The 17,717-nt window shown below is 43.4% G+C and overlaps 1 protein-coding gene across 4 annotated transcripts in view; it reads right to left on the bottom strand.

The window, feature by feature from the left end:
• The window catches only part of Ctnna3 (catenin alpha 3), a 1,580,538-nt gene that overhangs the window by 1,411,710 nt on the left and 151,111 nt on the right, over positions 1–17,717 (bottom strand). For all 4 annotated transcript variants that reach the window (XM_021173456.3, XM_029482775.2, XM_029482772.2 and 1 more), the window contains exon 5: positions 1,652–1,771. In XM_021173456.3, the coding sequence (XP_021029115.2) occupies positions 1,652–1,771 (120 nt within the window). The remainder of the gene's footprint in view (positions 1–1,651; positions 1,772–17,717) is intronic.

The raw sequence follows: 17,717 nt of genomic DNA, 5'->3' as shown, positions 1-17,717 counted from the left end.
CCTTCCAAAGTTCTGCTCGCCCACCCTGGAAGTGCTAGAATCTAATCACTGTTACCCGAAACGCGCTAATGCGAAAGGATCGGGCGAGAGGATGGGCAGTCAACTCAAATGCCCCATGGTGGGATCTTGGGAACAAAACTGAGCTGAAAAGGATTCAAGGCCAAAGCAGTGGTCCGTGGTGTGAGCGCTGAGCAGCAGGAACCGGGAACTGACTGTGGTAGCAGCTCTCAGCAACACTGGCTCCCTGTGTTAGATCTGCTAACACCCAGGCCAGCAGTAGTTTAAAAAGAAAACGAAACACACACGCACACATAAATGCTTACCATGTTCTTTTTCTGTATAAAGTATTGTGGAGATAGTCCGTTTGTCCTCGTCTAGAATATTCCATAAAACAAACGTAACTAGGCGGGCAGTGGGAGGCAGAGGCAGGCAGATTTCTGAGTTCGAGGTCAGCCTGGTCTACAGCGTGAGTTCCAGGACAGCCAGGGCTACACAGAGAAACCCTGTCTCAAAAAAATCAAAAATAAATAAATAATTAAATAAAATGTAACTCTTAGAGAAATAAGGCCACAGAAAGGTTAAATACTCAATTTTGAAGAGAAACTTTTTCCACCTCTTTGATAGAGCAAGAACCTAGAAACACAATTCTATTCTTGGGCTAATTTCTAAGCCATATCATATAGACTTAATATGGTTTAACAAAAACACTGCTTTGAAAGTCCATATATCAAAGGCCCAGAACTTGTAAATCGGGCAATAGCGAGACGATTGCACTCTCTGCAGACAGGTCATCCGTGTAGCCAAGATTCTAGACACCAGCTACCATTTTCAGGCAACCTAATTTAACCCGCTGAGGGACTGCTCTGATCCAAGTAAGCCTTCCAACAAAGTAAAAGCTTGACGACACTGACACCTAGTGGCCATACAGGAACTGCAGCCAGACTCTGCCTGAAAAGGACTGCCAGCCACTGCGGCAGTGTGGTCTACAGGATGCACGGACTGTATCCTTGTGAAGCCTGAGTGTGGGCAGTACCGATCCTACAAGCAATCTTACAAAGGTTTGATTTGTCTCCAGGATTATCTTGGGACTCTCCAATCGAGCCAAGAGGCATGCACTTGTTAAGAATCCTTCCCTTTAACCTTGCACATTTATTTAACAAGGTTTTACTCATCTTCAAAGATCAAAAAGCAAAGTTGGAGGCCAAACGCTATTGTTGAAAACAGGTGAGTCTCTATCCTCACTTTGCAGGTTCATCCATACGCTTTTCCTGGTCTTTGGGTGGTTTTTTTTTCCCCCCCTTGGTTATACCCTACCAAATACAAAAGCCATGTGGCCAGGCCGTCCTAGAAGCTCTTCTTTGTGCTGCTGAGACGTCATTACCAAAGGGTAGTTAGACCTTCACAGAACCGCGGGAATCTTCTTTTAAAGGAATAAAAGGACATGTGCAGAAACCCCTAAAGTACCCATCTAAAAGCCAGGACCGCACTGCACACTGTAGGTAGCAAGATGAACACGGGGCGATCGACACAAGCTATTTCTGCCCCAATCATTAGAAGTTAAGTTTCCCGACCTGTCTGCACCTCCACAGGAGGGACAGCGGGAAGCCTGAATTGCTCTTATTTTCCACCGGAGGAGAGCACCGAATCCTACCTGCTGGCGTTTGAAGGCCAAATAATCCAGGCTTTCCAGCTCCTTCCCGAGCTTCTGGTAGGTTCTCTGGAGGTCGGACTTGTTGGAAACATTTTTGAGAGACTCGAATGTTCTTTGGAACTGAAAACGGAAAGAAAAGCAGATGATAATGGTGACATGTTTTCTTCAAATTCCCTGCTAGATGACAGAGTCAACAGTATGCTTCAGTTTTACCCACCGTAACTCAGAGACAACAAATGCTAACTATCTTTCAATGGACTAATTAGGGGTGATCATAAAGGGATAGAGACTGTATGTGTGTAGCACCGATATGCATGAATAAGAGCTTCTGTCCACCCTCATCGTAACAAGAAGAGCATATGTCATTCAAAATAAAAGAATTTTCATGCCCCCCAAAAATGAGATTTAATGTAGAATTTTAAGTCTAACAATAAGTCTAATTATTATAAGATTCTTAGGGCTGGAGAGAGGTTTCAGTCAGTAAAGTATATGCTACGAAAGCTTGAGAGCCTGAGTTTGAACCCCGACACTACATGGAAAAGCTGGGTGTGGCTGTTCATATCTGCAATCCCAACACTGGGGAAGCAACCACCCAAGATCCATGGCCAGCCAGGCTAGCCAAGGAGCGAGCTTCACCACCACTTCACTAAGCCAGCGTAATCCCTTGTCACATTCAAAATCTCTGTCCCTAAAGCCACAGATAAGGGTGGTTCCCACCCCTCATCACATCTCTTTACAGCAGATGGAGATCGTTACAGAAAACCACGACCAATCCAAGTGCAGACACCTGTGCCTCAGGCTCAGAGATCAGTGGGGTAGGGGGAAGACTGCAAGAACCAGAGGAACCACTTGCTGTGAGATTCTGACTCCTAGAAGTGTCAGAGAAGCCACACCCATAAAGCCTCACTAACATGGCTGCCTAGGCATGAGCTGAAAAAGGAAGACACCGATAGACGGGGTTGACGTGAAAGAAAGGAAACTCAGGGGGCCTCGACCCTAGAGAACCACAGGCAGCTCCTCAGTTGCTGAAGTCTTCCTCGGGGAGAGCACACCGTGTGTATATATGTATGTATGTGAGTGTGTGTGTGTGTGTGTGTGTGTGTGTGTGTGTGTAACAACAAAGAAAACGAGGCCATTAATTTGGATGAGAGCAAGAGGAAGGTACATGGGAAGGATTGGAGAGGCGGAGGGAAGTGGGTAAATAATGTAATGATAATTTTTAACTAAATGAGCTTAAAATTTTTAAATACACTGGAGAGTGACTTAGGAATGCGTCTGATGTTGCCCTCTGGTCTCTGCATCCACATGCAAAAAGGTCCATGCCAAGAGACAGACAGAGGGAGACAGACAGAGAGACAGATAGACAGACAGATGGAGGGAAGGAAACAGAGAGGGGAGGGAGAGAGAGAGAGAAAAGTGGGTCTGGGAGAGGACAAAAGAGAGAGTAGGGCAGTAAATATCACCAACTATATTATACACATGCATGAAAATATCACAGTAAGATCCATCGTCAATATATGCTAACAAAGGCATTCTCAATCAAGTTTTCACATGCCAATCATGGAAACCAACAAATGTATGGAAAGTTTGCTGCTCCCACATGCCCATGGCGTGGCGTGAGATGTGCCTTGGGTCTGCAGAGGATCCACAAAGAGCAGGTCACTCAGAGAGGAAGATCTCTCAGAGCTTGCGTTTTCGAGGAGGGAAGAGTACTTCCGGGTTAGTGGCCAAAGCAGGTTAGTAACCGATGAGTTACAAGATCGAGGAGTCAGATTGCTCCTGTCCCTTCTCCAGCGGCATGCTGGATAAAGAGGTGACAGATTGCAGTGGGTCACAGAATACTTCCCGCCACTGATAGGTAAGTAAAAGGAACTCACAAGAAACTGAAGCCATGGTTTGTTTCAGTGAATTCGAGCATACTTTGTCAGTGGCTGAGCGTGTCACCTGATATGATTGTCACTTGCTCTTTTATTTCATGGGTCTCATATTCATGTCTATGGATAGAGATGTGACCATTTAAACACACCAGAATCCCACTACAGCTGTGACTCCATGAGACAGGCCAATAAGATTGTGTGGGGTAGAATTAAGTTCCCAGGGATAGTCTGATCCTCGGGGTATCAAGCACTACAGCATGAGCCGTGAAAGAATGGCGCTCTCCTGGGTGACATCCTCCATTTTGTGAAGGCGCCATGTTTACTTCAATCCAATGGGAAGAGAAAAGTGAGATGCAAATTAAGTTCAACAAATACCACTTAGCACTTCCTCTCATCCAAATGCTATGAATAGGCCTTGTATCGATGGCTCAGCGGTTAAGAGCACTGACTGCTTTTCCAAAGGTCCTGAGTTCAAATCCCAGCAACCACATGATGGATCCATAATGAGATCTGACGACCTCTTCTGGTGTGTCTGATGACATCTACAGTGTACTTACATATAATAATAAATCTTTGGGCCAGAGCAAACGGGGCTGGAGGGAGCAGAGGTCCTGAGTTCCATTCCCAGCAACCACATGGCTCACAACCATCTGTACAGCTATAGTGTACTCATATACATTAAAATAAATAAATAAATCTTTTTTAAAAATGTTATGAATATAAAACATATTTTCTTCCCTGGGTGTGATTCCTTGGCTCAGGGAATGTCACTATTAGAAGGTGTGGCCCTGTTGGAGTAGGTGTGTCACTGTGGGTGGGGCATTAAGACCCTCATCCTAGCTGCCTGGAAGCCAGTCTTCTGCTAGTGGCCTTCAGATGAAGATGTAGAACTCTCAGCTCCTCCTGCACCATGCCTGCCTGGACACTGCCATGTTCCCACCTTGATGATAATGGGCTGAACCTCTGAACCTGTAAGCCAGCCCAATTAAATGTTGTCCTTTATAAGACTTGCCTTGGTCATAGTGTCTCTTCTCAGCAATGGAAACTCTAAGACACTGGGGGAACTTAAAGATTAGAGGCGGAGCATTTGACAAGATCCAACACCCATTCACGATAAAAGTCTTGGAAAGATCAGGAATTCAAGGCTCATACCTAAACATGATAAAAGCAATCTACAGCAAACCAGTAGCCAACATCAAAGTAAATGGTGAGAAGCTGGAAGCAATCCCACTAAAATCAGGGACTAGACAAGACTGTCCACTTTCTCCCTACCTATTCAACATTGTACTTGAAGTCCTAGCCAGGGCAATTTGACAACAAAAGGAGATCAAGGGGATACAAATTGGAAAAGATGAAGTCAAAATATCACTTTTTGTAGATGATATGATAGTATATATAAGTGACCCTAAAAATTCCACCAGAGAACTCCTAAACCTGATAAACAGCTTCAGTGAAGTAGCTGGATATAAAATTAACTCAAACAAATCAATGGCCTTTCTCTACACAAAGAATAAACAGGCTGAGAAAGAAATTAGGGAAACAACACCCTTCTCAATAGTCACAAATAATATAAAATATCTTGCCATGACTCTAACTAAGGAAGTGAAAGATCTGTATGATAAGAACGTCAAGTCTCTGAAGAAAGAAATTAAAGAAGATCTCAGAAGATGGAAAGATCTCCTATGCTCATGGATTGGCAGGATCAACATTGTAAAAATGGCTATCTTGCCAAAAGCAATCTACAGATTCAATGCAATCCCCATCAAAATTCCAAATCAATTCTTCAACGAATTAGAAAGAGCAATCTGCAAATTCATCTGGAATAACAAAAAACCTAGGATAGCAAAAACTCTTCTCAAGGATAAAAGAAACTCTGGTGGAATCACCATGCCTGACCTAAAGCTTTACTACAGAGCAATTGTGATAAAAACTGCATGGTACTGGTATAGTGACAGACAAGTAGACCAATGGAATAGAATTGAAGACCCAGAAATGAACCCACACACCTATGGTCACTTGATCTTTGACAAGGGAGCTAAAACCATCCAGTGGAAGAAAGACAGCATTTTCAACAAATGGTGCTGGCACAACTGGTGGTTATCATGTAGAAGAATGCGAATTGATCCATTCCTATCTCCTTGTACTAAGGTCAAATCTAAGTGGATCAAGGAACTCCACATAAAACCAGAGACACTGAAAGTTATAGAGGAGAAAGTGGGGGAAAGCCTCAAAGATATGGGCACAGGGGAAAAATTCCTGAACAGAACAGCAATGGCTTGCACGGTAAGATCAAGAATTGACAAATGGGACCTCATGAAACTGCAAAGTTTCTGCAAGGCAGAAGACACCGTCAATAAGACAAAAAGACCACCAACAGATTGGGAAAGGATCTTTACCTATCCTAAATCAGATAGGGGACTAATATCCAATATATATAAAGAACTCAAGAAGGTGGACTCCAGAAAATCAAATAACCCCATTAAAAAATGGGGCTCAGAACTGAACAAAGAATTCTCACCTGAAGAATACCGAATGGCTGAGAAGCACCTGAAAAAATGTTCAAAATCCTTAATCATTAGGGAAATGCAAATCAAAACAACCCTGAGATTCCACCTCACACCAGTCAGAATGGCTAAGATCAAAAATTCAGGTGACAGCAGATGCTGGCAAGGATGTGGAGAAAGAGGAACACTCCTCCATTATTGGTGGGATTGCAAGCTTGTACAACCACTCTGGAAATCAGTCTGGCGGTTCCTTAGAAAATTGGACATAGAACTACCAGAGGATCCAGCAATACCTCTCCTGGGCATATATCCAGAAGATGTTCCAACGGTAAGAAGGACACATGCTCCACTATGTTCATAGCAGCCTTATTTATAATAGCCAGAAGGTGGAAAGAACCCAGATGCCCCTCAACAGAGGAATGGATACAGAAAATGTGGTACATTTACACAATGGAGTACTACTCAGCAATTAAAAAGAATGAATTTATGAAATTCCTAGCCAAATGGATGGACCTGGAGGGCATCATCCTGAGTGAGGTAACACAATCACAAAGGAACTCACACAATATGTACTCACTGATAAGTGGATATTAGCCCAAAACTTAGGATACCCAAGATATATAATACAATCTGCTAAACACATGAAACTCAAGAAGAATGAAGACCAAAGTGGGGTCACTGTACCCCTTCTTAGAATTGGGAACAAAACATCCATGGAAGGAGTTACAGAAACAAAGATTGGAGCTGTGACGAAAGGATGGACCATCTAGAGACTGCCATATCCAGGGATCCATCCCATAATTAGCCTCCAAACGATGACACCATTGCATACACTAGCAAGCGTTTGCTGAAAGGACCCTGATATAGCTGTCTCTTGTGAGACTAGGCCAGGGCCTAGCAAACACAGAAGTGGATGCTCACAGTCAGCTATTGGATGGATCACAGGTCCCCAATGGAGGAGCTAGAGAAAGTACCCAAGGAGCTAAAGGGATCAGCAACCCTATAGGTGGAACAACATTATAAACTAACCAGTACCCCAGAGCTCTTGACTTTAGCTGCATATGTATCAAAAGATGGCCTAGTCGGCCATCACAGGAAAGAGAGGCCCTTTGGACTTGCAAACTTTATATGCCCCAGTACAGGGGAACGCCAGGGCCAAAAAGTGGGAGTGGGTGGGTAGGGGAGTGGGGGGAGGGTATGGGGGACTTTTGGGATAGCATTGGAAATGTAATTGAGGAAAATACATAATAAAAAAAAAATAAAGAAAAAAAAAGATTACAGGCGGAAATAGTCATGGAAGCCAGAAGTGGGAAGGGCATTGACATTCACCAAGCGTGTGTTCAGCCCCAGGTACTTTATGCTTTCCAACTGAAGTCTCACATCAGTAACAGGAGGTCCTGGCATATTCCCAGTCTCAAGCGGGTAAACTGGGCCTCAGAAAGCTTGGCTGAGCAGGGCCTTCACACCAACGTCCGAGATCTTTCTTTAGAAAGTGGGGAACAAACAAGAGGAAAGAGTAGGGTACGGCAAATATTTGAAAGCTCACTGAGAGCGACTGAAGGGGTTACATAAAAGGGAAGACATGAAGAAACCTGAGTTGGACCACAGAGGACATGAAACTTCAGAGTTCTGGGGGCGAGCCAGCTCTACTCATCTGTTTATATGCCTTATTTTTTCTAATTTATGATTATCATTTACATAATATTTCGATTTACTATATTTACTTTGTAATGTTTTCTAGCTATTTTCTGTGTGTGTGTGTGTCTGTCTGTGTGTATCTGTGTGTGTGTATCTGTGTATGTGTGTGTCTGTGTGTCTGTGTGTGTGTATATATGTGTGTGTATCTGTGTATGTGTGTGTGTGTGTGTGTATCTGTGTGTGTGTATCTGTGTATGTGTGTGTGTGTGTGTGTATGTGTGTGTATGTGTGTGTATGTGTGTGTGTATCTGTGTGTGTGTGTGTATGTGTGTGTGTGTGTCTGTGTATGTGTGTGTGTGTCTGTGTATGTGTGTCTGTGTGTGTGTATCTGTGTGTGTGTATCTGTGTATGTGTGTGTGTGTGTGTATGTGTGTGTGTATGTGTGTGTATGTGTGTGTGTATCTGTGTGTGTGTGTGTATGTGTGTGTGTGTCTGTGTATGTGTGTGTGTGTGTATCTGTGTGTGTGTATCTGTGTATGTGTGTGTGTGTGTCTGTGTGTGTATATATCTGTGTGTGTGTGTGTGTGTACGTGTCTACATGTGAAATGACACCCATGGAGAAGTCAGAAGATGATACATGACAGTTAGCTCTCTCCTTCAGCTATGTGGGCCTCAGAGATGGAATGTAGGTTGTCAAGCTTGGAAGCAAACACCTTTACCCACTAAGCCATCCCACCAGCCCCCTCTCACCAGTCCCCTCCCACCAGCCCCTCCCTCAGCCCCCTCCCCCAGCCCTCTTCCCTATTTAAACACAGCCAAAAGTGTCTCATTCCCCTCCCTTGTAACACACAAAAACAATTGCTTCTCAACATAGTTTTAATAAACTTTACACTAAATACATATCTTGTCCTGTGGTCTTTTCTCTGTCTTGGCTATTTTTTGGTCCCTTCTCAGTATGTCTAAATCAAAATCACACCAGATCCAGAACTCTAAACAATGTATCCTATGAGTCCATTACTTACAGGTATTTACCAAAAGTTTCACTACATTTTAAAATGTTCTTTATGCTCTATGTTTTCTCTTCCTAAAAATTATTCTTTCAAATTAAAGATGTGGTCATGTTCTCATTTAGTTATGTAAACCCTCCACAACTCCAGGGACCTTGAGGGGAAACACCTGTAAGAGTTCAAAATAAGAAACAAGGAGGCAGGAGGAGTGGAGGGAGGGAGAGGGAAGGGAGAGGAAGGGGAGGGGAGAGAGAGGGAGGGAGAGAGAGGAGAGAGAGGAGAGAGAGAGAGAGAGAGAGAGAGAGAGAGAGAGAGAGAGAGAGAGAGAGAGAGAGAGAGAGAGAGGTGTTTTTTCCAGGTAATATGTTTATGGCCAGAGGAGACCCAGGGGCGCTTCATCACCAAGAGAGTGCTTTAACTGAAGGTCAGAGTTTGCATAATGTGGAGATTTTTTTGCTCGAGTTTTCATTATCAGGACTCATCTCCTCCATTATTGATACTAAAGTGCCCTGGGTCCCTTAACAGCGCCATGACTACACTCAACTAGACTGCTCCTCCTTACAAACAGTCGCCATGGAGGAGTGGTATAAAATTGACAAGATGGCATTGGCTGGATTTCTCTTATGCACTCTGCACCTTCCCCGACTACACACGTGTAGATTTACGGGGCTGTGTGGTAAAAACAGTGTTTTCACTCTGTAGATAAAAGCTGCAGGCCAGGGGACAAAGACGAACCTGGTGATGCTTATCTGTTTCAGAAAGACAGACTATTGACTTGGTCTGAGGACTGTTCTTCCTTTTCTGTGCCTGGCCACCAAAAGAAACCTCTCTGGATGTCTAAGTAGCAGTGTTCTGCAGCTTCATTGCACTGATCATTTCTCAAAATAAATGACTTTTTTTTTCAGTTGGGATAACTTGAGAAAGGAAGAACCATTAGATTGAAAACATATTAACATTCCTGAAACTGACTCGTTCAAATTTTTAAGGGGAAATTTAATCTGAGCCAAATAATTTGCTGATCTTTGAATTTACCATTTCTAAAAAAAAAAAAAAGAAAGAAAGAGAAGAAAGAAACAACAGACCGAATTCAAACCCTAAACAGCAAAAATTCAGTAGATCAATTGGAAGTAAAAACAAACATGGGTGTTCTCAAAACTGTGCAGATTGGATATTAAAGCGATCTCTGGGCTGAAAAACAAATCCAATTTTGTCGTATTTGCCTACCTTATCGTATATCAAAGGGAATACAAGATAAGAGTAAAGAGGAGTAGGACCACAGGCCTCATCCGGCTGGATCAGCGCCGGGGTAGCGGGAGCGCAGGGTTGCCTGACACCTGCCAGCTACCCACAACCCCCGCCGCAGGATTTTGGGACTGCTGGTGAGTGGAACACAGCTTCTGCTCCAATCCAATTGCGCGGGACCTGAGACTGCATTAGTTAGGGAAGCAGAAACCGGCCTGAGTAGGGCCACAGGCCTCACCCGGCCGGATCAGCGCCAGGGTAGCGGGAGCGCAGGGTTGCCTGACACCCGCCAGCTACCCACGACCCCCGCCGCAGGATTTTGGGACTGCTGGTGAGTGGAACACAGCTTCTGCTCCAATCCAATTGCGCGGGACCTGAGACTGCATTAGTTAGGGAAGCAGAAACCGGCCTGAGTAGGACCACAGGCCTCATCCGGCTGGATCAGCGCCGGGGTAGCGGGAGCGCAGGGTTGCCTGACACCCGCCAGCTACCCACGACCCCCGCCGCAGGATTTTGGGACTGCTGGTGAGTGGAACACAGCTTCTGCTCCAGTCCAATCACGCGGGACCTGAGACTGCTCGGGTTGGGGAGAGAGAAATCCGGCCTACATAGGGCCACAACCCTCTTCCGGTCAGAAAAGCACCTGGGCAGCTGGGGCGCAGGGTCTGCTGACACTCGCCAGCTACCCACAACACCCGCCACAGGATCTTAAGACTTCTGGTGAGTGGAGCACAGCTTCTGCTCCAATCCAATTGCACGGGACCTGAGACTGCATTAGTTAGGGAAGCAGAAACCGGCCTGAGTAGGGCCACAGGCCTCATCCGGCTGGATCAGCGCCGGGGTAGCGGGAGCGCAGGGTTGCCTGACACCCGCCAGCTACCCACGACCCCCGCCGCAGGATTTTGGGACTGCTGGTGAGTGGAACACAGCTTCTGCTCCAATCCAATTGCGCGGGACCTGAGACTGCATTAGTTAGGGAAGCAGAAACCTGCCTGAGTAGGGCCACAGGCCTCACCCGGCCGGATCAGCTCCAGGGTAGCGGGAGCGCAGGGTTGCCTGACACCCGCCAGCTACCCAAGACCCCCGCCGCAGGATTTTGGGACTGCTGGTGAGTGGAACACAGCTTCTGCTCCAGTCCAATCACGCGGGACCTGAGACTGCTCTGGTTGGGGAGAGAGAAATCCGGCCTACATAGGGCCACAACCCTCTTCCGGTCAGAAAAGCACCTGGGCAGCTGGGGCGCAGAGTCAGCTGACACTCATCAGCTACCCACAACACCCACCACAGGATCTTAAGACTTCTGGAGAGTGGAACACAGCTTCTGCTCCAATCCAATTGCACGCGGGACCAGAGACTGCATTAGTTAGGGAAGCAGAAAAACGGCCTGAGTAGGACCACAGGCCTCTTCCGGCTGGACCAGCACCGGGGTACCGTCAGCTACCCACGACCCCCTCCGCAGGATTTAGAGACTGCTGGTGAGTGGAACACAGCTTCTGCTCCAATCTTTAAATAGTGACAACGATAACAACTAACCCCAGAGATTACCAGATGGCGAAAGGTAAACGTAATAATCTTACTAACAGGAACCAAGACCACTCACCATCATCAGAACCCAGCACCCCCACTACGCCCAGTCCAGGGCACCCCAACACACCGGAAAAGCTAGACACGGATTTAAAAGCATATCTCCTGATGATGATAGAGGACTTCAAGAAGGACTTTAATAACACACTTAAAGAAATGCAGGAGAACACTGATAAAAAGGCAGAAGACAATAAAGAGGAAGCACAAAAATCCCTTAAAGAATTGCAGGAGAACACTGCTAAAGAGTTACAAATCCTTAAAGAAAAACATGATAACATAATCAAACGGGTAGAAGTCCTTACAGAAAAACAGGAAAACACATCCAAACAGATGATGGAAATGAACAAAACCATACTAGACCTAAAAAGGGAAGTAGACACAATAAAGAAAACCCAAAATGAGGCAACACTGGAGATAGAAACCCTAGGAAAGAAATCTGGAACCATAGATACGAGCATCAGCAACAGAATACAAGAGATGGAAGAGAGAATCTCAGGTGCAGAAGACTCTATAGAGAACATCGGCACAACAATCAAGGAAAATGTAAAATGCAAAAAGATCCTAACTCAAAACATCCAAGAAATACAGGACATAATGAGAAGACCAAACCTACGGATAATAGGAGTGGATGAGAATGAAGATTTTCAACTCAAAGGACCAGCAAACATCTTCAACAAAATTATAGAAGAAAACTTCCCAAATCTAAAGAAAGAGATGCCCATGAACATACAAGAAGCCTACAGAACTCCAAATAGACTGGACCAGAAAAGAAATACCTCCCGACACATAATAATCAGAGCAACAAATGCTCTAAATAAAGATAGAATACTAAAAGCAGTAAGAGAAAAAGGCCAAGTAACATATAAAGGCAAGCCTATCAGAATTACACTAGACTTTTCACCAGAGACTATGAAAGCCAGAAGATCCTGGACGGATGTTATACAGACACTAAAAGAACACAAATTCCAGCCCAGGCTACTATACCCAGCCAAACTCTCAATTAACATAGATGGAGAAACCAAAGTATTCCACGACAAAACCAAATTCACACATTATCTCTCCACGAATCCAGCCCTTCAAAGGATAATAACAGAAAAAAACCAATACAAGGACAGGAACCACGCCCTAGAAACAACAAGAAGGTAATCCCTCAACAAACCTAAAAGAAGACAGCCACAAGAACAAAATGCCAACTTTAACATCAAAAATAACAGGAAACAACAATTACTTTTCCTTAATATCTCTTAATATCAATGGACTCAACTCCCCGATCAAAAGACACAGACTAACGAACTGGCTACACAAACAAGACCCAACATTTTGCTGCTTACAGGAAACTCATCTCAGAGAAAAGGATAGACACTACCTCAGAATGAAAGGCTGGAAAACAATTTTCCAAGCAAATGGCAAGAAGAAACAAGCTGGAGTAGCCATTCTAATATCTGATAAGATTGACTTCCAACCCAAAGTCATTAAAAAAGACAGGGAGGGACACTTCATACTCATCAAAGGTAAAATCCTCCAAGAGGAACTATCAATCCTGAATATCTATGCTCCAAATACAAAGGCAGCCACATTCATTAAAGAAACTTTAGTAAAGCTCAAAGCACACATTGCACCTCATACAATAATAGTGGGAGACTTCAACACACCACTTTCACCAATGGACAGATCATGGAAACAGAAACTAAACAGGGACAGAGTGAAACTAACAGAAATTATGAATCAAATGGATCTGGCCGATATCTACAGAACATTCTATCCTAAAACAAAAGGATATACCTTCTTCTCAGCACCTCATGGTACCTTCTCCAAAATTGACCACATAATTGGTCACAAAACAGGCCTCAACAGATATAAAAATATTGAAATTGCCCCATGCATCCTATCAGATCACCATGGACTAAGGCTGATCTTCAATAACAAAATAAATAATAGAAAGCCAACCTTCACGTGGAAACTGAACAACACTCTTCTCAATGATACCTTGGTCAAGGAAGGAATAAAGAAAGAAATTAAGGACTTTTTAGAGTTCAATGAAAATGAAGCCACAACATACCCAAACTTATGGGACACAATGAAAGCATTTCTAAGAGGAAAACTCATAGCTCTGAGTGCCTCCAAAAGGAAACTAGAGAGAGCACACATTAGCAGCTTGACAACACACCTAAAAGCTCTAGAACAAAAGGAAGCAAATTCACCCAAGAGGAGTAGAGGGCAGGAAATAATCAAACTCAGGGGCGAAATCAACCAAGTGGAAACAAGAAAAACTATTCAAAGAATCAACCAATCAAGGAGCTGGTTCTTTGAGAAAATCAACAAGATAGATAAACCCTTAGCCAGACTCACTAGAGGGCACAGGGAAAGCATCCTAATTAACAAAATCAGAAATGAAAAAGGAGACATAACAACAGATCCTGAAGACATCCAAAACACCATCAGATCCTTCTACCAAAGGCTATACTCAACAAAACTGGAGAACCTGGATGAAATGGACAAGTTCCTAGACAGATACCAGGTACCAAAGCTGAATCAAGATCAGGTTAATGATCTAAACAGCCCTATATCCCCCAAAGAAATAGAAGCAGTCATTAATAGTCTCCCAACTAAAAAAAGCCCAGGACCAGATGGGTTTAGTGCAGAGTTCTATCAGACCTTCAAAGAAGATCTAATCCCAGTTCTTCACAAACTATTCCACAAAATAGAAACAGAAGGTACTCTACCCAACTCATTCTATGAAGCCACAATTACTCTGATACCTAAACCACAAAAAGACCCAACAAAGATAGAAAACTTCAGACCAATATCCCTTATGAATATTGATGCAAAAATCCTCAATAAAGTTCTTGCTAACCGAATCCAAGAACACATCAAAACAATCATCCATCCTGACCAAGTAGGTTTCATCCCAGGGATGCAGGGATGGTTCAATATACGGAAATCCATCAACGTAATCCAGTATATAAACAAACTCAAAGACAAAAACCACATGGTCATCTCCTTAGATGCGGAAAAAGCATTTGACAAGATCCAACACCCATTCATGATAAAAGTCTTGGAAAGATCAGGAATTCAAGGCCCATACCTAAACATGATAAAAGCAATCTACAGCAAACCAGTAGCCAACATCAAAGTAAATGGTCAGAAGCTTGAAGCAATCCCTCTAAAATCAGGGACTAGACAAGGCTGTCCACTTTCTCCATACCTATTCAACATTGTACTTGAAGTCCTAGCCAGAGCAATTCGACAACAAAAGGAGATCAAAGGGATACAAATTGGAAAAGATGAAGTCAAAATATCACTTTTTGCAGATGATATGATAGTATATATAAGTGACCCTAAAAATTCCACCAGAGAACTCCTAAGCCTGATAAACAGCTTCGGTGAAGTAGCTGGATATAAAATTAACTCAAACAAATCAATGGCCTTTCTCTACACAAAGAATAAACAGGCTGAGTAAGAAATTAGGGAAACAACACCCTTCTCAATAGTCACAAATAATATAAAATATCTTGGCGTGACTCTAACTAAGGAAGTGAAAGATCTGTATAATAAAAACTTCAAGTCTCTGAAGAAAGAAATTATAGAAGATCTCAGAAGAAGGAAAGATCTCCCATGCTCATGGATTGGCAGGATCAACATTGTAAAAATGGCTATCTTGCCAAAAGCAATCTACAGATTCAATGCAATCCCCATCAAAATTCCAAATCAATCCTTCAACGAATTAGAAAGTGCAATCTGCAAATTCATCTGGAATAACAAAAAACCTAGGATAGCAAAAACCCTCCTCAAGGATAAAAGAACCTCTGGTGGAATCACCATGCCGGACCTAAAGCTCTACTACAGAGCAATTGTGATAAAAACTGCATGGTACTGGTATAGTGACAGACAAGTAGACCAATGGAATAGAATTGAAGACCCAGAAATGAATCCACACACCTATGGTCACTTGATCTTCGACAAGGGAGCTAAAAACATCCAGTGGAAGAAAGACAGCATTTTCAACAAATGGTGCTGGCACAACTGGTTGTTAACATGTAGAAGAATGCGAATCGATCCATTCCTATCTCCTTGTACTAAGGTCAAGTCTAAGTGGATCAAGGAACTTCACATAAAACCAGAGACACTGAAACTTATAGAGGAGAAAGTGGGGAAAAGCCTTGAAGATATGGGCACAGGGGAAAAATTCCTGAATCGAACAGTAATGGCTTGTGCTGTAAGAACGAGAATTGACAAGTGGGACCTCATGAAACTACAAAGCTTCTGCAAGGCTAAAGACACCATCAATAAGACAAAAAGACCACCAACAGATTGGGAAAGGATCTTCACCTATCCTAAATCAGATAAGGGACTAATATCCAATATATATAAAGAACTCAAGAAGGTGGACTCCAGAAAGTCAAATAACCCCATTAAAAAATGGGGCTCAGAACTGAACAAAGAATTCTCACCTGAGGAATACCGAATGGCAGAGAAGCACCTGAAAAAATGTTCAACATCCTTAATCATCAGGGAAATGCAAATCAAAACAACCCTGAGATTCCACCTCACACCAGTCAGAATGGCTAAGATCAAAAATTCAGGTGACAGCAGATGCTGGCGAGGATGTGGAGAAAGTGGAACACTCCTCCATTGTTGGTGGGATTGCAAGCTAGTACAACCACTCTGGAAATCAGTCTGGCGGTTCCTCAGAAAATTGGACATAGTACTACCGGAGGATCCAGCAATACCTCTCCTGGGCATATATCCAGAAGATGTCCCAACCGGTAAAAAGGACACATGCTCCACTATGTTCATAGCAGCCCTATTTATAATAGCCAGAAGCTGGAAAGAACCCAGATGTCCCTCAACAGAGGAATGGATACAGAAATTATGGTACATTTACACAATGGAGTACTACTCAGCTATTAAAAAGAATGAATTTATGAAATTCCTAGCCAAATGGATGGACCTGGAGGGCATCATCTTGAGTGAAGTAACACAATCACAAAAGATCTCACACAATATGTATTCATTGATAAGTGGATATTAGCCCAAAACTTAGGATACCCAAGATATAAGATACAATTTGATAAACGCATGAAACTCAAGAAGAATGAAGACCAAAGTGTGGACATTGTGCACCTTCTTAGAATTGGGAACAAAACACCCAGGGAAGGAGTTACAGAGACAAAGTTCGTAGCTGTGATGAAAGGATGGACCATTTAGAGACTGCTGTATCCAGGGATCCGTCCCATAATCAGCTTCTAAACGCTGACACCATTGCATACACTAGTAAGATCTTGCTGAAAGGACCCAAATATAGCTGTCTCTTGTGAGACGATGCCGGGGCCTAGCAAACACAGGAGTGGATGTTCACAGTCAGCTATTGGATGTATCACAGGGCTCCCAATGGAGAAGCTAGAGAAAGTACCCAAGGAGCTAAAGGGATCTGCAACCCTATTGTTGGAACAACATGATGTACTAACCAGAACCCTGGAGCTCTTGTCTCTAGCTGCATATGTATCGAAAGATGGCCTAGTCGGCCATCAATGGAAAGAGAGGCCCATTGGACTTGCAAACTTTATATGCCCCAATATAGGGGAATGCCAGGGCCAAAAGAATGGGAATGGGTGGGTAGGGAAGTGGGGGGCGCTATGGGGGACTTTTGGGATAGTATTGGAAATGTAATTGAGGAAAATATGTAATAAAAATATTAAAAAAAAAAGATAAGAGTAAAGAGATGCAGACAATATCCCTGTACCAACACCTAGAGCAGAAGCAGGCATTATGAACACTCCCACAGTGCGCTTTTCCATCACATCGTCTCGGTTCAGAAATAATAACAGCAATCCATCAAACAAAACAGCAGAGGCCATGATTGTTCATCTCCCATTAAAATAACTGAAAATTTGCTGTACATGAGACATGGAACAGACAACAGAAAAATGTCTAGTTTGACTCAGCACTCCCTCTCCCCCCAAATAGATCTTTCTCCGTCTCCCTGACAATACATATTTAAATAAATCCAAGCCAATGTTCTGTAGAAACTAAATAGCCAATCAGTTTGTAAAAAACAAACAAAAACAAAAAAAACAAAACAAAACAAAAGTATGTATATTCATGGAGAAATTTGGGAAGGAGGACAAGAGGAAATCGGCTGAAGCAGCAAGAAAAAGAGGTGAGTCTTGTTTCTCTCGCCCCACCTCCACCCCACCCCCCCACCCCACCCACC

This window comes from Mus caroli, unplaced genomic scaffold (assembly GCF_978045245.1).
Source record: "Mus caroli unplaced genomic scaffold, Mus_caroli_1 scaffold_9, whole genome shotgun sequence".
NCBI lineage: Eukaryota > Metazoa > Chordata > Mammalia > Rodentia > Muridae > Mus > Mus caroli.
Note: the sequence above shows the minus strand (reverse complement) of the source record. Positions and strands in the feature narration are given on the sequence as shown.